This window comes from Schistocerca serialis, chromosome 2 (genome assembly GCF_023864345.2).
Source record: "Schistocerca serialis cubense isolate TAMUIC-IGC-003099 chromosome 2, iqSchSeri2.2, whole genome shotgun sequence".
Lineage (NCBI taxonomy): Eukaryota > Metazoa > Arthropoda > Insecta > Orthoptera > Acrididae > Schistocerca > Schistocerca serialis.
Genome location: NC_064639.1, coordinates 1,086,203,227 through 1,086,226,770, shown reverse-complemented (window position 1 = coordinate 1,086,226,770; position 23,544 = coordinate 1,086,203,227). Strand labels below are relative to the sequence as shown.

Sequence of the window (23,544 nt, the reverse complement as noted above, 5' to 3'; positions counted from 1 at the left end):
TGAGGGGAAAATATTCACATACATGTGCAGCTTGGCAATGGTCATCTGAATGGTTTTCTCCAGGGCTAACCTGTTTGTGGGTTACAGAGGAAATGCTCCTATTCTAGCAACCCAAAATCCCAAACCCATTGTCTTGTTCTGGTTTACTGATGATATCTTCATGACGTGGATCCAGGGCCAAGATGTTCTGTCCTCATTCCTCCACAGGCTCAACATGTTCTCACTCGTCCACTTCATCTGGTCCTCCTCAACCCATTGTGCCACCTTCCAGAATATCTACCTCCACCTCTCTGATGGCTCCTTTCAAATCTCATCAATCCCATTAACTGTTAACAGTACTTGAATTTTTATAGCTGCCATCCTTTCCACACTAGAAAGTCTTTTCCATAGAGTCTGGCCACCTGCAGATGACAAGTATGAAGTGATGAGCAGTCCACTGCCCAGTATGATGAAGGTCTATTTCCTTCAGACACACATAGTCCCTGAACTCTCATAGAAAGATTTTCTGTGCCATCTTGTCCTCCAACTAGCCCTAGGAACCAGCTACAAAGGCACATCCTTTCATCACTCTATATAATCTTAGACTGGAACAACTAAGACAAGTCCTTTTCCAAGAGTTTGCCTAATTATCTATGTGCCTGGAAATGAGGAACAAGATACAACCCTCCCCACCTCTCCCAAAATGGTATTCCACCACTCCCATGCCCCCCCCCCCCCCCCAATCTGCACAATATCCTAGACCATTCTAAGCCACACCTACTCCCAGTCACTTGCTACATTGGTCATATCCCTATGGAAGAACCAGGAGCAATACCTACTCCACTCACAGCAAGGGCTTTTCCTTTCTTATCAGTCATATTATAGTTCAGTTCTGTTGTAATTTATGCACAGCACTGTATATGGGTGTGAGCAACAACCAACTATTCGCATAGCTGAATGGCCCCACTGCCAAACCATGACCAAAAGCAGAGTTGAGTACCCAGTGGCAGAACATGTTGCTGAGGACAACAAACTCAGTTTCAATGGCTAACACACAACTTGTGCCATCTTGGACCTTCTCACATCAACATCAGTTTCTCAGTATTACACAACGAGGGTTTTCTTTGTGGTACATCCTTCTATCCTATAATCCTCCTGGCTTCAGTCTCCATTACCCTCTGTGCCACACACACATCCCTCTACGCTATCTCCCTCTCCCAATCCACTCCTACACTTCATTGCATGCTGCACAGAACTCCCTTGTCAGTGACTGGAACAAGATCACCAGTACCACATTCCACTCCTGTGCATTGACTGTCTCCCCATCCTAGGTGTCAATCTCCCTTCCTTAACCATCCTTCCCACTTTCCATCTCACTTCTACCCTCACTCTCTCCACTCAACACAACCCCCCCCCCCTTTCCCAGTCAAGCTTTTCTGCTCACAAAGTCAGCTGGGAAAACATAGTTGTACAAGTGTGTGTGTGATGTACACTACAGCTCTGAAGAAGGAGTCATCTCCTCAAAGCTGGCAATGTTCTCACTCTGTCAGTGATTCAGCACATGAACTATTTGGTGAGTAGTTGCATCAACTCCATAAATCCTTCATATCCCACCCCCAAGAACATTCCATAACATATTGGAAGCAGTCAATCAGCTACAAAAAAGGGAAAAAACCTTTAAATTACACCAGTCATATTCCATACAGTCCACAGTGTAATCTCTGAGACGGGGGGAATTAAAGCAATGTAATAAAATAGCTCGGCAATGAATTATTACTGTGGTAGTATAACTCATATTTTAATAATTATTTAATAATAAAAGAGATGACTCACCAAAAGGCAGAAGCACAACATTGTTGGCAGGCACACAAACAAAAGGTACAGAGCTTTGCTAGCTTTCGGAATGTACTTCCTTTTTCTAGCTGTAGGAACTCTCTCTCTCTCTCTCTCTCTCTCTCTCTCTCTCTCTCTCTCTCTGCATGTTGTGCCACTGGGTGATGCATCTTGTTTTTGGCAACAGTTTGGTGCTGGCCATTCATTCTAGTTGACAGCTGGCTGGTTGTCAAACCAATGTGAGACACTATGCAGTGGTCGTAGCAGAGCTGCTTTCACAGGTGGCCCGGCCTCAGATGAGGTAGGATTAGCCTCTGATAGGACTGGAGTACAACATACGAGATTTCAGTATCTGCTGCACAACCCATGCCATCTTAGTCCTCCCCAGCACCACCTTTTCTGAGCTGCACTGTGTGTGTGGTGTGTGTGTGTGTGTGTGTGTGTGTGTGTGTGTGTGTGTGAGGGGAGTGCACTCACTTGTGTGCGTTTTCTCTACAGCTACAAAAAGGAAGTGCATTCCAAAAGCTTGCCTAGCTCCGTACCTTTTGTCTGTCTGCCTGTTGACGACACAGCGCTTCTGCCTTTCAGTGAGTTGTCTCCTTTATTCCTAAATAATTCGTAATTTTCAACCAGAACTTTCTGTACATTATCATATTTTAATAAAATGCATTAGTTTTCAGATCCACTGTGAAAATGCTATTCAATAGAATAGAAGGAGTGAGCCAAAAAAGTTCTTTCATCGATTATGAGATTCCATCGGACTGTCAATATGCACTAACAGATGGCTGAGTCTTTATATACTTTGTATGTTATGCATACCTGTTCTAATAATAAACTCTTCAATTCTTCTTAGAGATTGTTTCTTGACCAAGCAATAGTTCTGTATACTCTTCCTAAGGCAAGTGAATACTGGTAATGGCAGTGGACATTAATAATGTAATTACGCATTCTGAATGACTGTCAAGTATTATAAGAAAAATAATGTTACATGACAAACTGATAGATTTCAGGAAGGTCACAGTAAGCAACAAGAAAGCAAAAAAATACAATAAGGACCAGAGGATTAAGAGATGGCACTGCCCCATAATACATGGAACATGAATTGACAAGAAAAGAAGACCTTGTGACAAAAAAATGTTTAAAAATTTTAGTGATGGTAGATCTCAAATTTGATGCCTTCTTCTTCCCATGTATCACTGGCAGGATTACAGCTCTATTTATTTTTATTTCATTTTACACATCCAGCTCCATAAGACTAAATTGAGGAGCAAATCTCCATGGTTATGAAATTAGTCAGTATATGAAATCATAAAGGAATAACAAGAAATCCTTCATTGTCCCTTTTTCAACTTTAATCGTCCACGTACTAACTAATCACTCTCTTTGTTTCAAATTAATCATTTATTTCATGAATCTGGAGGTTTTGTTATCTTACTGCTCTGTTTAATACCTTTCTTTCAACTAAGAAAGAATACACCTTGCTTAACTCAAATAAAATTCAGTACCCACTATCAATTATTCACCTGTACAGGTTAAAAGCTAATCTGGTTTAAAACATATACAGTCTTCTGCTTAAATACATGAAGATATTTATGTTAATTACTTTGAAGTAACCATACCAACAAAGTTAAGGAATCCATCTCCGAGCGCCCATGATCCTTCATCTTCTAACATATACTGGTGAAGTTCCTCCAAGGATTGCCGCTCTTCAGCATTTAAAATGTTTTCCACTTTGTCCACAAGAGAATCAAACTCTGCAGGTACCTATAACATTTAGCTCAATTAGAAACTGCACCAAAGCAAGTTAAGTGAACCATCTATGTTGCTGGTACCAGTAACTGCAATACAGTTGGGTTGACGTATTACAAAAAGTTTATTCTGCCGTAAGTGGAGGGTTTTATCAATGAAAGATATTATAATTAAATTACATTCATTTTTCACAACCTGTCTTTCAAATATGTTCTATAATAATTATTATTACACACTTCAGGTCCATACTTCAAGCCATCAGAAACAATGATATTAAACGATATTAGCACTATGCAAATACTGTCATCTCTCCATATATATAATAACTGCTGCAGTTGAGACAATGCCACAGAAAAATCAGCAAAAGACTTATGTAAAAAAGCAATGTTCTGAACCCTTACCACATTATTTTTTAAGTCCACTTTTTCAACCTATGGGTCTGATACATGTAGGACTGGTAACTATACCACATCTGCTAACTTACAGTGGAAACTCCCCATTGCACCCCCCTCAGATTTTGTGGTAAGAGTGCCCAGTAGATGGCCCGTCAAAAACTGAGCACAGGTAATGCATTAAAACACGAAGAATGTGTGGTAGACTGTGGAGAAAAAAAAAGTAATGAGAAATAGAAACAGTGAATGGTCCAAGAGCAAGAAGTGCACAGTAGAGCACACAGTGAGACAAATGATGCCATGGTTGCGTGGTTATGGTGATGGACTGTTAAGCAGGTGAGCCATGTTCAATCCTCCATTGTGCCGTTCTTTTTTTCAGCTGTTCGCTTTATTCAAATTTCTATCTGTATGTGGTGTAACAACAGCTTGCATCGGCGAGGTGTAGGGTAGGGACCTATAATGACAGTTGATTCTGCACAGCTGCTCTATTAGCAGCTGAAAAGAAGTGGCTTTCAAACGGAAACCACAAATATTTGATGAAAAGGTGACAACTCAACCAAATCCTCCACTGGAAAACACATCTGGTGTGTCATACTTAGTACTAGTGACATTATTTGTGTCATATAATAGGAGTCTCTTATCAATGCACCTAATTTGTATGCATGGTACATGAGTGAGATAAGCCTACTTGCCTGATGTATGTGTTTGTATGAATGTGAATGTGATCACTCCTAAGGTAATTATGAAAACATAATAGTTTGTCACAGAAGCTGTAACAAATGAAAGCATCAGTTTCATGATTACATAGTTTCTCTGTGTTCTGTCAAAATATATGTTTTTAATGTTTTTGAAGTTGTGTCCCATTTTAGAAGTCTTGACTCTTGAATTCCTTTGTTGTATCATAGTTTGCACCCATTTATTTGTTGTTTCCATTTCTGTGAGACATCTACATGGTATCTAGCCTGCTCTTCATCACATTTACTTGTGACGGTAACGTATTCTTACAACATGACTCATATTCTATAACCAACATATAGTATGACAACTGCCAAGTCTACAGAAAGAGAAAAAATAAGGGCTAGGCAGACAGTTCATAATGTTGTGTGCAAAAAAACAGGAAAAGAAAGAAAAAGTGGCATAAAGGAGATATGAACCCGATTAGCCCACATGGCAGTCCAACACCATGACCACTTACTCACAACACAATCGCTATTGCAAATTGCTCTTTATTGAATGTCTTGTCTATGGACAATTCACTGTTTCTATTTTGCTTTTTTTTTTTCACAGTTCAGTCCACCTTCGTATTTTCAGGCTTGATGTGTGTTCAGTTTTTGATGGGCTATCCACTAGGCCATCTTACCACTAAAGCTGAGGGGGTTCAGTGGGGAGTTTCACTTGTGAGAAAATTTAAAATTGGGGCATGAAAACTAAACATTATCAAATTCTTAGTAGCTAAAATATGTTTTTTTCATACTAGGATTTTGCAGAATCATCTGTCTGATATGTAAAACATCACTTCCAATACTATGACACATAGCATCACTGCACATATAATTATTAGAACTAACTATTATAGTGTGTAAAATGTTATTGGTGAATTTGTTTTGTCCATTTGGGAAAACACTTTGAGCTTTTGATAGTTTTCTCCATTTTTTATTTACTCCACTGCTTTCACAGCCACTGAAGGGCCGAAAGGCTGAGAAAACTCCTGCTTTCACAGCTACTGAAGGACTGCAAAAACTCCTCTTTATAAGGGCAGTTTTGAAATTTAATATTCATTTGGATGCATTCAAATATATTGGCCAACTTCTCAAACTGTAAGAAATATCAATTATGCTGACAACTTACGAATCACAAGAAAAGACCAATATACAGGCACTGATTCAGTCCAGGATGCCTCAAATAGAGACAAAGTCAATATCAAGAACCTGCTCAATGTGAATTACTGACCTAATTAACAGTGTCCTTTCCACTTGAGAAATATTCATGCAAAGTTAAAGCATGTAGAAAAAAAAGCTGAATATAGAAAACATTGTCCTAAAACACACCATCTAAGACAATAATAATAAAATATTTTTCATAAGTGAATACAAATATGAACTAATAGTTGCTAATGCATTTGTATCTGCATCAGATGCTTAATAACAAAATTCATATTTTCTTTGACCACTGAACTACATACCATTTCTTGAATATTTTTAATGGTTAATATGACAAGCTGTAACAACATGAAATTAGTTGTATCTTCTACAATTACTCTAAACTGCTTTACACAGCATCACATATTTCTAATCCTGAAAAAATGATCAAAAGAACTGTATTTTTATATTTAAACTATCAATGATGTAGTTTTGTTTTACTCACCTCCTTATTTTATAAATAACAATAAATGTAATATTATTTGTTCTATGTTTCAAAACTCTTGAAAACAACAGCAGACAAAAAATTGATGTTACTATTAAAAACCATTATTACAACATCTGTATATTTTATTTATGTTCTCCCTGCCTGACCCCCTTTGTCTTCTTTCTTATTTATTTTTGGCATTTGGCTGTCAAAACATAATTAGGCATTGTTTAAAACAGTTTATGGATGTACTAACTCTGGTGGGCAACCTCAGCAGCTAAGTGGTCATTATGTTTGCATACCAGTCACAAGCTCCAGTTCAATTTCTGAAACTGATGAGCATTTAACTTAATGGAAAGCTAAGAAGAACACATGAGTAGCCCCCTGAATGAAAATGAAGCTACAGACCCAAAGTTGCCAGAGGAACAATGTTATAACCACCTCTTTCCATGGTGTTATAACCACCAACACTTTCACACAGAATATGATGCAGCCATCAAGCAGAACACACATCAGAATTAAATCTAATGAAACTGAATGTGCATGACTGCAGTGCAACTTACATTGACAACATCTTTAAACACAATGGGTGGTTCACGTTGCTTCTTTCTCTCTTCACGCTCCTTCCTCTCCTCAGCCTCTATTTCAGCCACCACATCAGCAGCAGATTGTTGTGGCCTTTTATCTTCCTCATCTTGCTGCTGCTGCTGCTGCTCCTCAGGTGCTTCAATAACACTGTCAGCCATGTTTGTTCGACTTGGACTTGAACTAGCACTGTCGGGAGTGAACTCGGCCGAACTACTTCCACACTCCTGATCTATCCTCTTCTTTTCACGCTTCTTTTTCTTCTTCTTTTTGCGGTCTTTCTTTGCTAGTTTCTCATTAATAACATTTCGTCTTTCTTCAAGTGCTACAGAATTACGTCTATGAAAATAAAACAAAAAGCTTTAAATAATCATAGTGAACATTATCAGGCACTAAGTCTACATAGCAACAGTAATATGAACCCATCAATATCAAGGACCAGTTTATGATACTATGATAGACATGTGCTACATTACTGATTTTTCCAGCAGAACAGTTGCATTTATGTCTGACATACAATACAAATTCACACATTTACTCCATTATTTAAACTATCTTTTATGTTTAAGACAAAGATATATCAATTTAAAAAATCATTTTTAATTACCTGACTTCTTCGATAGCTGAATTTAATTCGGCAAATTCTGGTGATTCCTGACGGCTTCGGCGTGAATCTTGTGGTGTGTAATTTCTTAGATCACTACCAGTGTTTATTCCAACACCTCTTGAAACTTGATTCAGGCTATCAATAACAGGACGAAGACTCTGCCCTAGGGGCCTGCAAAATATTTTCCATACATTTTAATTTTCATATGACATATACATATATACAAATTTGTTGTTAAGTATCTAAAATTGATCACTGTATACATCTTTATAACAATGTGAAGTGTTCTAGACAATTAGCATAACAGTACTATTATAAAGTGTTCAGAATAATTCCATAAAAGGTGTTACTTACGTGGAAAGAATTTCTTCTGGCAGATCAAGTATATATTTGGGAATCCCCTTTCCACAGAGGAATTGTCCTACTTCATGAGAGAAGTTATTACAGTTGTGTGAGAATATGTCATACGATATTGGACTGAATGTTGATTCACCTAATCCAAGAATATATTCCAGAAAGACAGGGTATGGTATGTATGTCTCACCAAGATCTATTACTCTGTCAGGATCTCCCAAAACAGTGCCACCCTGTAAACATACACAGAAAAAAGATGTACTATTTTGATGAAAAGCTAAACTCATCAGTCAAAAAAGATTGTGTACTGAAGAAAAACATTGTTAATGTAATGTCATTAAATAAACATGACCTATCTCTGAATAATTGAAACTTATATTAATAAACAATGCCTGAGAAGTCAGAAGTGAAGAAACCACAAAGTAATGAATATTTCTGACTTTATTATTTCTTTTTCACAGACTGTTTCTACACTATTGTATCTTTCCCATATAAGTGTTGTAAGACTGATTGGTGCTGCACATATGAACAAAAAGAACATTGATCAATACTGATCCCCTAGTACTTACATCCAGGAAGTAAGAACCATCATATTAGGGATACTATTATATTTCAAAATGGTTACGAATTATTAGAATCATAATGTATTCTTTAGTGAGTAACAGCTGAAACCAGAATGAGATTTTCACTCTGCAGCGGAATGTGCGCTGATATGAAACTTCCTGGCAGATTAAAACTGTGTGCCCGACCGAGACTCAAACTCGGGACCTTTGCCTTTCGCGCACTTGCCCGCGAAAGGCAAAGGTCCCGAGTTCGAGTCTCAGCTGGGCACACAGTTTTAATCTGCCAGGAAGTTTAACAGCTGAAAATCGCAAGTCTTGCATCTACAAAATATCACAAGTACTTATGAAAAAAAATCCTCTCTTATTTAGTTTCTATCTCAGTTTTGTTGCAAATTAATGTAGTTGAGTAGCAGAACACTTAGTGTGTAGGTGAGAAGTCTCTCACTGATTCTGATATTATTCATATTGAGAAACTGTTGAGTAATAGCTGCCGGTGAGTCTTCTGGGTTGAATAGGCTTTGTCCATAACGCTTTTCTGTTCCTAACATTCTGCATCTACATCCAACATATTGTCCAGATCTGTGCTGGATGTATTCAGAAAAGCTGCTGGTTCTGCTAAGTCTTGCTGACTGAGTTGGCAAGAATCGGTGGACAGGAGCATCTCTGAAGATGTCCAGTGCAGGCCTGGACAATATGTTAGAAACAGGAAAGTTTTATGGACCGACGCCGTACAACCCAAAACACTCACCAGTAGCCAAGACATCTAGTTGTGAAAACCTTCACTGTATGCTGAATAATATACTTCCATTATCATTTCTCCAGTTTTTCCCAGATATGTTACAGACTTTAAGAGAATAATGACACAGCAGTAATTTCCTTGTTGCTTTCTAGAAAATATCGTATCTACTTTCCTCCCAAGAGAAATCTTACTTGTTTGCTATTTTGATTTATTAGCATTCAACATGTTTGATATTTAAATTAGCAATGTTTCACATCACAAAAATGAAAACATAAAATAGTAATAATTTGGGCAGATAGGCAAGTATCATAAGGGTTAAGTTATTGAGTAATTTAGAGGACAGTGTGGAATGTTATTCAGAGTTCCATTGAACATACTGTAGATTTCAGATTACATATATTCCATTACAACTATAAATATAACTGTGTTTTACCATATTTGGTATGTATGCAATAATTATAATTACACACACAAATTACTGGTAGCAAGATACTGTGTAGAGCAAATATGTTTTTAAGTTTGAGAGACATAAGGATTGAAATGTAAAGTCACCATAAATAAATCAGTATTTCCTTTTCTGGAACAGAGGTCAATCATATTTCGTTATATGGAACCAAAGAAGTGTAATATAACTACAGTGAGCATAACAACACAATAATTATTGATGGCCTGTGTTTAGAAGTAGGGCTATTTAATTAAATGTAAGAAGATATGGTTAGCTGTTACACAAAATATGTGGCTATTTTTTATAATTATATTTGAAACAGTGTTTATAATATTCACAAGCACTGTTTGAGAGTTTCTTGTTGCTTATTGCTAGAAGTATGCTCGTATCTGTTTCAAAGGCTGTCAATGAATTTCAATAACTATAGGGCTTCCGCATTGAATTGGACTTTTGCCAGCTTCCTAGTACCGAATGCCAACAAGTATACTGGATCACACAAGTCTTGACAACAGCAGTCAAACAATATTTTATCAGTTCAATATTATAATTTGAGCTAATATATAGAATTACTCTACTTTTGTCTACTGTAATAATACTGAGAGTATTACTTGTTTCTCGCAGGCTGTTACCGTGTGTAAAACCTAAATTGTGACTCACATGGAGTCCAACAGAGCTGGCAAAGTTCACTATCAGTAAAAACTCCACTGTTAAAACCTGATTCACTCATCCAATGTTATTATAATTACCTATACTGCCTCTACAGTTCATGGTAAATGTTGTACCTGAAGGTCGGAGAACGCTCCCTGTCTCTAATGCCAGCGACAAAAACGAGAAAAAATACGGTGAAATATCAGTATAATGTTTGTCAATCACTTTCGTAGCTTGTTGGAATAGGTCGTTATAACGTAAAAACGGCGAGTAGTCGCGTGTACCAGAGGACAAAGCGTGCGTAACGTCGTATCAGGAGCAGGATTTTTAACACTGAGCGTCTAGAGAGTGGAGGTGCCCAGAGAAATGCGACCGGAAACGAGCGGCGGCGGCGGCCCGCGCGCCGGCCCGGAGCCGGCAGTGCGGGGGTCAGCGATGCTCCTCTCACCTGTGCCCGCCGGTCCGCACCCGCGCCGCGCTGGAACAGCCACTGCGGCCGGCGCGCCCGCTGCCACCGCCGCCGGCCGCCGCCCCGGACACTAATCTTAGACGCGGCCGACGCCAAATTTAGCAGCGCGTCTCACGCTCCCCAACCGCCGCGCGAACCCTCACCCCGGCCCACGGCTGCTGTCCGCCAACACGGCGCAGCAGAGCTGCCGCGGCCACCAATTTTCCAATAACCGCCAAACATCGCTGCGACTGTGAGGCTCTACAACTCTTCCCAATACGGATTTCCGAAAAATAGGTCCACCACACACGCTCTGTATGCATTTCTAGAAAAGTACGGGATTACAGGTGTAGCCTACAATTGGTTCAAATGTCTCTGAGCACTATGGTACTTAACATCTGTGGTCATCAGGCCCCTAGAACTTAGAACTACTTAAACCTAACTAACCTAAGGACATCACACACATCCATGCCCGAGCCAGGATTCGAACCTGCGACCGTAGCAGTCGCGCAGTTCTGGACTGAGCGCCTAGAACCGCTAGACCACCGCGGCCGGCACAATTGGTTCCATAACTACCTTAGTCAAAGAAAGCAATATGTAGAAACAAGAAAATCAGAGACATTCAGGCACTGCAGGTCAGATACACTACATACAACAAATGGTGTCCCTCAGGGATCTGTCCTTGGCCCTGTCCTTTTCATATTGTTCATTAATGATCTCCCAGAACACATACCAAATGCCAGCTCCTTTCTGTATGCAGACGACACAAATATCCCTATAACCAGTAGAGGTGACACATTGCAAGATGCAGTTAATGAAACTACTTGTCATTTGCAATCGTGGTTTGAAGCAAATAGACTAGTCATAAATACTCAAAAAACTGTAAGTATGAACTTCCATACTAGACAAAATCTAACACCCTTCAATGCAGTTATAGTTATCGGCAAAGATGATGTTACGTACAGGCAGGACACCAAATTTGTTACGTACAGGCAGGACACCAAATTTCTTGGACTTACCATCAGTAACACACTAAATTGGAAACCACGTGTTGACGCAGTGTTACAAAAGCTTAGTAAAACCTGCTATCTATTACGATCATTGAAAAACACAGCCAGTTTAGATACCTTGAAGCTGGTGTACCATGCCCTGTTTGAGTCTGTCTTGAGCTATGGCCTAATATTCTGGGGAAAGAGCTCTGATTCTCTCACAATTTTCAAGTAACAAAAAGAAGTAGTAAGAATAATGAAATGTAAAAAAGAAAAAAAAAAAGAGAACTGAACACTGTAAACCACTATTTCAACAGCTAAAAATCCTGCCACTGCCATGCCTCTATATATTTGAACTAACTTGTTTTACAGTACATCACTTGGACGCCCTTGACAGAAATGCAGACCGCCACACACTTGACACCAGAAACAAAACACAGTTTCAAATTATAGCCCACAACACAAAATTATATATGTGAATAGGGTTAAATGTATGGGCATTACAATATACAACCACCACCCAACAGACATAAAAACAAGCAAAAACCCAAAAATAATGAAAACTAAATTAAAGGAATTTCTACTAAATCACTGTTTCTATTCTGTACATGAATTTCTTGAAACTAAATTTTAATTACTTGCAATAAACTGTTTATTCAGTTGCAGATGTTTCTACTTAGTGAGATAATTTAATTATTGTATCTTATTTATATTCTGTCTGCATCTCATATATGTATTCTGCTATGTGAACTATGTACCACAATATTTTAATTACTTGTAATAAGCTGTATATACACTTGCACATATTTATACTTAGTAAGATAACTTAATTATTGTTTCTTACTCACATTCTGTCTGTATCTCTTATATGTATTATGCTATGTGCAGTACGCACCACCGTCATCTCTCATCACACACCACCTTTTTCATATTTTGTCTATATATCCTATATGTATTCTGCTATGTGAGTTATGTACCATTACTGTCATCTCTCGTCATATACCATCTTAACATAATTTTTCAAATTGACTTGTCCTATATCATGATTTGCTTTGCTGTACAAACTGTATGATCTACAGGACCAATAAATAATAAATCAAATCAAATCGTTTACTGTTCCGCCAACAAGGCAGTGCACATTCCTGGGATTGTTACCGAACAGGTGGCGATGAGAAACATCTGATATTTTTAAAATTAAACAAGGCTCCAGGGACCGAAGAAGTCTCTGCCAGAATGTGCAGCTGCGTTAGCTCCATTTTTACTTTAATATACAACAGGTCCCTTAAACAAGAAAGGGATCAGCCTAATGACTGGAAGAAACCACAGTCCCAACCGTCCACAAAGAGGGTAACAGAAGAAATCCACGAAACTACCGTCCAATATCACTGACGCCCATTTCTTGCACAATCCTAGAATATTCTGAACTCAAACATAATTATGCCTGTCGAATGGAATTTTCAATAAAGGCAATCAGGTACAAGCGGTGTTTGTTGATTTTCGAAAAGCATTTGACTCTGGAACCACACCAACGATTGTTAACAAAATTACGATTATATGCGGTACCAAACAAAATGTTGTTGTTGTGGTCGTCAGTCCTGAGACTGGTTTGATGCAGCTCTCCATGCTACTCTATCCTGTGCAAGCTTCTTCATCTCCCAGTACCTACTGCAACCTACATCCTTTTGAATCTGCTTAGTGTATTCATCTCTTGGTCTCCCTCTATGATTCTTACCCTCCACGCTGCCATCCAATACTAAATTGGTCATCCCTTGATGCCTCAGAACATGTCCTACCAACCGGTCCCTTCTTCTTGTCAAGTTGTGCCACAAACTTCTCTTCTCCCCAATTCTATTCAATACCTCCTCATTAGTTATGTGATCTACCCATCTAATCTTCAGCATTCTTCTGTAGCACCACATTTCGAAAGCTTCTACTGTCTTCCTGTCCAAACTATTTATCGTCCATGTTTCACTTCCATAGATGGCTACACTCCATACAAATATTTCCAGAAACGACTTCCTGACACTTAAATCAATACTCGATGTTAAAAAATTTCTCTTCTTCAGAAACGCTTTCCTTGCCATTGCCAGTCTACATTTGCAAAACTCCTTTACTATTTTAAGTGTCTCATTTCCTAATCTAATTCCCTCAGCATCACCCGACTTAATTCGACTACATTTCATTATCCTCGTTTTCCTTTTGTTGATGCTCATCTTATACCCTTCTTTCAAGACACTGTCCATTCCGTTCAGCCGCTCTTGCAGGTCCTTTGCTGTCTCTGACAGAATTACAATGTCATCGGCGAACCTCAAAGTTTTTATTTCTTCTCCATGGATTTTAATTCCTACTCCGAATTTTTCTTTTGTTTCCTTTACTGCTTGCTCAATATACAGATTGAATAACATCGGGGAGAGGCTACAACCCTGTCTGACTCCTTTCCCAACCACTGCTTCCCTTCATGCCCCTCGACTCTTACAACTGCTATCTGTTTTCTGTACAAATTGTAAATAGCCTTTCGCTCCCTGTATTTTACCCCTGCCACCTTCGGAATTTGAGAGAGAGTATTCCAGTCAACATTGTCAAACACTTTCTCTAAGTCTACAAATGCTAGAAACGTAGGTTTGCCTTTCCTTAGTCTTTCTTCTAAGATAAGTCGTAGGGTTAGTATTGCCTCCCATGTTCCAATATTTCTACGGAATCCAAACTGATCTTCGCTGAGGTCGGCTTCTACCAGTTTTTCCATTCGTCTGTAAAAAATTTGTGTTAGTATTTTGCAGCTGTGACTTATTAAACTAATATTTCGGTAATTTACACATCTGTCAAACAAAATATGCAACTGAATTGAGAGTTTATTGGTAGGGAGGATGTAGGTATTGGCTTGCATGGAGAGCCATCGATGATGTAGGAGTAACTTCAGCCGTATCCCAGGAAAGTGTCTTGGGACCCTTCTTGTTCATATTGTGTACCAGTTGTGGGAACTTGGGATATTGATGGCTGCAAAATATCGAATACTCTATCCGTACGTAGGGTAATACCGCTTCACTTTGTGCATGGAACATCCGTACAAGACCAGAGCACAGCGCTTAGCGAATAGTCAGCAACAGAGAGAGAAGAGAAGAGAAGAAAGAGAGAGAGAGAGAGAGAGAGAGAGAGAGAGAGAGAGAGAGGGGGGGGGGGTCACCAGTCGCTCTCGCTGGTCAGTGACGTAGTTATTATGGTCTGCAGCCGCTGCAGTTCCTCTCTTCCCCTCTCCTCCGGCAGTGCGGAGGAAATGGAGGAGCGGCACCAAAGTCAATGGGGCGACATGGCGATCGGGCGTCATCGTCTGTGCTTATTTGGCCTGATCAGCCGCGTCGTGGCTGGCCCGGAAAGTGGGCGCGGCTACACCTTTTATCGTTTGTAGAGTTATACCACTTCACTGAAGACAATGTACGCGGAACATCCACACAAGAGCAGAGCACAAGCCGAGAGTCCACCAGCCGCCCTCGAACGGTTCTAAGCGTTTCAGTCCGGAACCGCGCGACTGCTACGGTCGCAGGTTCGAATCCTGCCTCGGGCATGGATGTGTGTGATGTCCTTAGTTTCGTCAGGTTTACGTAGTTCTAAGTTCTAGGGGACTGATGACCTCAGATTTTAAGTCCCATAGAGCTCAGAGCCATTTGAACCTTCGCTAGTCAGTGATGCTGTTGTTGTGGTCGATAGCCGCCTGTAATGCTTCGTAGTTGCCAAAGATGTACGGGAACTGGATATACGAGTACGTCCTAGTCTCCTCCTTCCCCCCTATCTCTGTCTATCTCCTCCCCCAGCACTATTCTCGTTCAATGACAGTATTTCACATAGTTTTAATCTGTAAGTGGGAACGATTGCAAAGTTTTGGAAGATTCGGATTCGGTAGACTCACAAGCACAACTTTTCCAACATACAGGTTTTCTGTTACACTCCACTGCGAGGAAGAAAACAAAATACCACATCGTCTTGTTTACAATTTTTGTTTAAAATTATATATAAGGAGAAACGATATATTTTGGAGAAACAACTAGTCTTTTGGTTTAAATGCACTCCTATATATGGCTCCAATGGCTCTGAGCACAATGGGACTTAACATCTGAAGTCATCAGTACCCCTAGAATTTAGAACTACTTAAACCTAATTAACCTAAGGACATAACACACATCCATGACCGAGACAGGGTTCGAACCTGCGACCGTAGCGGTCGCGCGGTTCCAGACTGAAGCGCCTAGAACCGCTCGGCCACAACTATCTCAGTTAAAAATAACTGTTAGAGAAAAAACCAAAACGCATATTTCAGCACAGCATTTTCTCTCTCGCAGTAGGTTTTAACGCAAAACCTGTAAACTGTAGCTAAAAATATAGATATCCTATGGCCCTCATTAGGTTTAAAACATTATTACAAAATATTTGGCAAGTAATTAAAATAATATGCTGTAACTTGCTGGAACAATGGTTTATAAATTTTACGAAGTAAAGTTACTACCCTAATTTATAAATTATCATTACTGTGGACAGAAAATTTTACTACTAACGGATATACAAAAGTGGGCAATAGGTGAAAAAAAGGTTGACTACCCCTGATCTACACTAATATCCAGTCATATCTTGATAATATTTCACTGTTGTGTAAAGACTGGTATGTTGTTTTAAATATTCCGAGATCTCAAACTGTGCACTTCACAAAGCGTAGAAAAGTATTATCCTACGACTGCAACATCAGTAAGTCACAACTGGTCGATTCGTAAAAACATCTGGGTTTATCAACTTGTGAGGATATAATGCAGAATCACCACGAAGCATCAGTCGTACATAAGAGAGGGGGTAGCTCTCAGTTACCTGACAAGACACTGGGCAAATGCAGTCAGTTTACAAAGGAGATTGCCTACAAATCACTTCTGTGTCCCTTCTTAGAATATTGCGCAATTATGTAGGACCCACACCAAGCAGAAATAAAAGAGGATATTAAAAGCTTATAAAGAAGGTCGCCACCAATGGTCACATTTTGTTTGACTAAAGAGACCATCATGTAAAAACCTGAAATGGCTTTAAAATACTTTATTATCCCGCGAAATTCAACTTACAAAGTTTCAAGAACCAGGCAGTACGTGGGTTGCACGTGTTCATCGGGAGTGATTTGTCATTGGTGAACTGAGTTCGTCCTGTGACGTGCTTGGTCCATGGCTGCCATTTTTATTTGTCCAGCACCATTCATGAGCACGCAGTTGGTGTAGTGGATGTTTTATATGTTCTTTTATGTGGTTGACAAGCCAGCGTGACGTCGTTTCTTATGACTGGAAAGTGTTCTCATTGTATTGATGGCATGTATGCATGTTAATACAAATTTTCCGAAGATCTGATGATGACAGCAAGATTCTGTCGAAACTGGTCATTGTGAAATACAGTAAGGTGACAAAAGTCAGGCGATACTTCGTAATATCGTGTCAGACCTCTTTTTGCCTGCCGTGGTGCAGCAATTGGACACGTCGTGGTCTCAACAAGTCGTTGGAAGCCCCTGCAGAAGTATTGAGCTATGTTGTCTCTACAGCCGTTCATAATTGCGAAAGTGTTGTCGGTGCAGGATTTTGTGCACTAACTGACGTCTCGATTACGGCCCATAAATGTTCGACGGATTCATGTCGGGCGAGCTGGGTGGCCAAATTATTCGCTCGGATTGTCCAGAAAGATCTTCAAACCAATCGCAAACAACTGTGACGTGGTGAGATGGTGCATTATCATCCACGAAAATAAAGCCCGTGAATAGCTGCAAAAGGCCTCCAACTACCTGAAAAGCTACAAATGGTCTCCAACTACCCGAACACAACCATTTCCGGTCAGTGATCGGTTCAGTTGGACGAGAGTATCCCGTCCTTTCTACGTAAACAGCCCCCCACCATTATGGAGCCACCAACAGCTTGCACAGTGCCTTGTTGACAACTTGGGTCCATGGCTTCGTGGGATCTGCAACACATTCGAACCTTAACATTAGCTCTTACCAACTGAAATCGGAACTCACATACCCGGCCACGGTTTTCCAGTCGTCTAGAGTCCAACGATATGGTCACGAGGCCAGAAGAGGAGCTGCAGGCGATGTCATGCTGTTAGCAAAGGCACCCAGGTGGGTCGTCTGCTGCCATAGATCGTTAACGCCAAATTTCGCCGCACTGTCCTAGCGGATATTGATTTCTGTGGTTATTTCACGTAGTGTTGCTTGTCTGTTATCACTAACAATTCCACACGCTCGCCGCTATGCTCGGTCGTTACGTGAAGGCCGCTGGCCACCGCACTGTTCATGGTGAGAGGTAATGCCTGAGATTTGTTGTTCTTGGCACACTCTTGACACTGTGGATCTCAGAATAATGAATTCCCTAACGATTTCCGAAATGGAATGTCCCATGCGTCTAGCTCTATCATTCTGCGTTCAAAATGCGTCATGGCGGCCATAGTCACGTCGGAAACCTTTTTACATGACTCACCTAAGTACAAGTGACAGCTCCGCAAATGCATTGCCCTTTATACCGTCTGTACGTCGTAGTACACGCCATCCGTATCTGTGCATATCGTTATGCCATGAATTCAAATCAAATGTTCAAATGTGTGTAAAACCTTATGGGACTTAACTAAATGGTTCAAATGGCTCTGAGCACTATGGGACTTAACATCTATGGTCATCAGTCCCCTATAACTTAGAACCACTTAAACCTAACTAACCTAAGGGCAGCACACAAGACCCAGTCATCATGAGGCAGAGAAATATGGGACTTAACTGCTAAGGTCATCAGTCCGTAAGCTTACACACGACTTAACCTAAATTATCCTAAGGGCAAACACACACCGACGCCCGAGGGAGGACTCGAACCTCTTTCCCACAACATCTACATCGGATCAACGTTTACAGTTCACCAGCATGTGAGTGTGATCCTGAGTCGGAAGCTGATGTCAACCACATCTTATTTATGTGCCCCAAATTTGACCGTGAACGGTTGGTCTTTCTGAAGACATTGCTGAGTATGGGCTACCATCTTCCTCAATCAGCTTCTTCTCTTTTGTGTACTAAAGACGTTCGTCTATATAAAGTGATAGTTAACTTCATCAAGAGTACTGGTCACAATCTGTAGGTTTTAATGGTGTACGTAAATTATAAATATGTCTTGCTGATGAAGATATTTCAGAATTGGTGTGAATTGTAAGCCAAGGCACTTTTAATTATTTTCCAATTCAATTCAATTCAATTTTTAAAACATTATGAACAAACCTGTAACAGTTAAGCTTTTTATTCTTGTAAATATGCATTTCTGTATTTGTTTATTCAATAAGGTGTACATTGTCACTATGTGTTGCCGATGGCTAAATTGAGTACACACTCAAAGGCCAAATAAAAAAAAAACCTCTGCCGGCACCAGCCGCACAGTCCATGACTGCAGCGCCATGAATTGGGTCACCTCAGTGAAAAATGAAAATACCAAGCGATCTTGGCTGCAGAAAATTTTCCTGTTAAGCAGTATTAAGTGAAAGAACTTCGCCTCCTACGTGTCGGTCAGCTAGGAACAGTGAAGACAAAATTAGAGAACGGAATGTTTAAGCAGACATTCTTTCTGCTCTCCATACCTTACGTACCTCCGTCATGTACTTCGCAGTAACTTTCATTATATGTATGTATTGATGAAAAATATTATTTAAAGGCAAGAAAACATTTTATTAGCTTTGTAATTACACCCTGGATACGAAAAAAAAACACATTTACTGAAAGAAGACACAGAAGTTACATACAAGATAAGAATAAAGATATTGACAGCAGAGTCATGAAGCAGCACATAAATATAGACGTCAAGGAATTTTTTCTTTTCTTTTAACATGTATGAATGTATGTAATTGCAGATGTAGATACCTAGTAAGGCCGGTATTATACCATCAAATTTATTTGTCCAATATCTTTGTCGAATATCTTTGTCAAAGAAATTTGATAGTGTAATAGGGAACTTTGTCAAATGTCGTCAAATATTTGATCAAATCTAGGGCCTCGATTTAGATTTGATCAAAGAAGTCGCTTGTCTTCTGTTCACAGCAATGTGACATGTTATCACGTGGAGCGCTAGCATCTCTGCAGCATTCTGTTATCTGTAGTGTTTTAATAAATGTTGCCGGTAAATACAATTGGTGTGTACCGACAACTACAAAATTAATAGAGATGTATGCAGCGGATGAGGCGGTTTACAACGTGAGGCACCATGCATACAAAACTAGATTAAGAAGATTGGAGACCTAACCTAACCTAACCTAACCCAACCCTCTCCTGTAGCAAGGAATCGGAGTGTTACAGTGAGCCTGTCTTCTTCAGATATAGCAGTTCTTAAGTGAGTATTGTGCTTTGTGATATGAGGATACACTTCACTGAGCACATACAGAAATGTATGCTCATCCATTCTTAAGTAATTGATGTACGACTTGACATCCTCCACTATATGCTCGCGTAACAATTTTTTTTTGATTGCTTTTATCGTGTCGTCGTAAAACCCACGACTTCACCCAGGTACGTTTCCTTTTTTTCCCCCGCTTCTCTTCCGCATGTGCACACAGTACAATTGTGGTACATGCAACTGCTGCGGTTAATAACAAGTTGTTGTTGTCAGCCATCTTGAACTCTGACGAAAAATATGATGACAGTGTAATACCCCTTTTCCTTTTTAGCGCCACGTCAAAGATCTTTGTCAAATATATTTGACGAATATTTGATCACGTCTTTGATTAAATCTTTGACAAAGAAATTTGATAGTGTAATACTGGCCTAAGGAATAAGTTTTGCTCAAAAGTAGAACAACAGATATTTAGCTACACATTCAAGAAATCACATACAAGATACACCCTCGTACACTGACGGAAAAAACCAAAACTTAGTTATTGTAGAGTAATGAAATTTCAGGAATACATTTGTCGAGGTAACATATTTAAGTTATTGACGTTGCAAGATAACAGGCTAATGTAAGCGTGACATAAGAAATTGCAAATGCGAAATACTGGTACATTAATAAACTGTGTAACAGGCGGAATGTTGAATGCAAGCATGCAAAATCATTGTGTTGTGCACGGGACGGATGTCAGTTATGGAATGGAGTTCCATGCCTATTGCACTTGGTCGGTCAATACAGGGACGGTTCATGCTGTCTGTGGATGACGCTGGAGTTGTCGTCCGACGATGCCACAAATGTGCTCGACTGGAGACAGATCTGGTAAGCGAGCAGGCCAAGGCGACATATCGACATTCTGGAGAGCATGTTGCGTTACAACAGCAGTATGTGAGTGAGCGTATCCCTGGAACGTCGTTCACAAATGGCGGCTCAACAGGTCTAATCACCAGACTGACGTACAGATGTGCAGTCATGGTGCGTGGGATAACCTTGAGAGTGCTCCTGCTATCATATGAAATCGCAAACCAGACTATAACTCCAGGTGTAGGTCCAGTGTGCCTAGCACGTAGACATTTTGGTTGGAAGCCCTCAACTGGTCTCCTTACCAACACACGGCCATCACTGGCACGGAGACAGAACCAGCTTTCATCAAAAAACACAACAGACCTCCACCCTGCCCTCCAATGAGCTCTGGCTTGACACCACTGACGTCGCAAATGACGGTGATTTGGAGTCAGTGGAATGAGCGCCACTGGGTGTCTGGCTTGGAGCTGTTCTTAAAGTAACCGGTTTGTAACAATTCGTTGTGTCTCTGTGGTGCCAACTGCTGCTCAAATTGCTGCTGCAGATGCAGTACGATACGCCAGCGACGTAAGCCGAATACAATGGTCTTTCCCCTCAGGGCCACATGGTCATCGGGAGCCCAAACCGCTACCACCAGTCATGTACCTGGAAAATCTTTCTGCAGTATCGCAGGAGGAATATCTAGCTTCTTGTAGCCCTACTATACGACCTCGTTCAATATCAATGAGATGAGGTGTTAATAAACGGGTTTTTGCCGCCTTAAATGCATTCTTTACTAAGATCAACTCACCACGCCCAGTCTCAAAGGTAACGAATGCTCACGACCGCTACAGCATTCATTTAAAGCAAAATAGCGCTACCACTCTTATGCGACGGGCGCGAAATCTGAATCGGTATCATCTTGCAATACGGCTACTACGAATCTTGGGAAAAAGTTTTATTGAAAGAGGAAGAGACCTATATATGTGCTTCATCGATCTAGAAAAGGCATTTGACAATGTGGTTTGGGACAAGTTGGCGACTAAAATGAGGGAAAATGGAGTGGACTGGAAAACCAGAAGCTTTTAAACTCATTATATCTGAATCATAAAGCCTCAGTTAAAGTGAGAGGAGGAAGTACAAACTGGATCGGACTAGGAAAAGGAGTAAGACAAGGTTGCTGTCTATCACCTACCATTTTCAACCTGTACTTGGAAAATATGATTGACCAGTGCTCATTAGATGACAAAGGAGTAGAAATTGGAGGAAGACGAGTAGGGCGTTTGAGGTTTGCTGATAACATGGTCCTTCTAGCCACAGGGGAAAAATAATTACAGGATTTGGTGGACACCATTGAAGCTAAAGGAAAAAATTATGGAATGAATATTAACACAAAGAAAACAAAAGTATTGGCACTAGGAGGAAATAAAGAAATAAAAATTATGCTGAATGGAGAAATATTAGAACAGGTGCAAAATTTTAAGTATCTTGGAAGCAGGATAGACTCCGACTGGAAGTGCACCACAGAAATTAAAACAAGGATAGCGATGGCAGAAGAGGAATTTTATAAGAAAAGGAGAATTTTCTGCAGCGGTCTGGACAGAGAACTCAGGAAGAGACTCATAAAATGTTTTGTATGGAGTGTTGTTCTGTATGGCGCTGAAACATCATCATCTTCTGGTTGTAGAAACACACCTATCAACTTTCGTTTATGTTGCACAACTCCTCCTTGGTGTTGCGATTTTTTTCGTCAGTGTATATTAGAAAATGCAATATTAAAGCAGTACATGTGCTTTGGTATTTGGACAGCGAAGTAACTGGCGAAGCCCGAAGCAGAAAGGTATAAAATGCAGATTAATTATAGCAAGGAAAGTATTTCTGAAAATGAGAAATTTGTTAATATCAAATATAAATTTAAATGTCAGGAAGTTTTATGTGTAGGTACATGTCTGTGGTGTAGCCACGTACGAAGTGATACGTGGTCTACGAACACGTCCGACAGAACACAGAAGCTTTTGAAATGTTGTGTTAAGAAGAATGCTAAAGATTAAATGAGTAGAACGAATAACTAATGAGGAGGTACTGAACATAATCAAAGAAAAAAGAAACTTCTGGCACACCTTGACTCGAAAAGGGATCGGCTGATAAGACACATTCTGAGACATAATTATCAACAACAACACGGTATTCAAGGGGGATGGTAAATAATTTAGGAGACAGGTGTATGGGTACTTTTGCGTTATCTATCGACGACACGCTGAAAAGTTCTCGCGCCTACAGTGACAAACATTTTTGGGTAAAAGATACACATTTTTCTATGTCCCTTTCAAGTTTATGCAACCTGTCCAATATTTCTCAATTAGTAGGTTTCGTATCTGAAGAGCGTATCTGTTAGAGTTGCAAAATACTCAAGGATAGGTGCTACAACCTGTTGAAGGTCTCTAAATATTTTTCAGCCCCAAATATCACTACATGTAGTAAGAGGTGGAAGTCAGAAGCTACAAATTCTGGCGAGTGAGGTTGATGTTGCAACGATTACAAATCCCTTAGTTTTCCCACCGTCAAAGCACCTTCACATACAGTTACTCTTTCCAGAAGAAAGATGATTTATTTTCTATTTCAGTCCATACATCTTTTCAATTATGTTTTTTTACGCAGTTGGTCCACGAG

The 23,544-nt window shown here is 40.0% G+C and overlaps 1 protein-coding gene across 4 annotated transcripts in view; it reads right to left on the bottom strand.

Annotated features, from left to right (window-relative positions):
* The window catches only part of LOC126458529 (uncharacterized), a 293,197-nt gene that overhangs the window by 19,520 nt on the left and 250,133 nt on the right, over window positions 1–23,544 (bottom strand). For all 4 annotated transcript variants that reach the window (XM_050095630.1, XM_050095629.1, XM_050095632.1 and 1 more), the window contains exons 4-7: window positions 7,846–8,078; window positions 7,492–7,662; window positions 6,863–7,223; window positions 3,432–3,576 (exon numbers count right to left, since the gene is read on the bottom strand). In XM_050095630.1, the coding sequence (XP_049951587.1) occupies window positions 3,432–3,576; window positions 6,863–7,223; window positions 7,492–7,662; window positions 7,846–8,078 (910 nt within the window). The remainder of the gene's footprint in view (window positions 1–3,431; window positions 3,577–6,862; window positions 7,224–7,491; window positions 7,663–7,845; window positions 8,079–23,544) is intronic.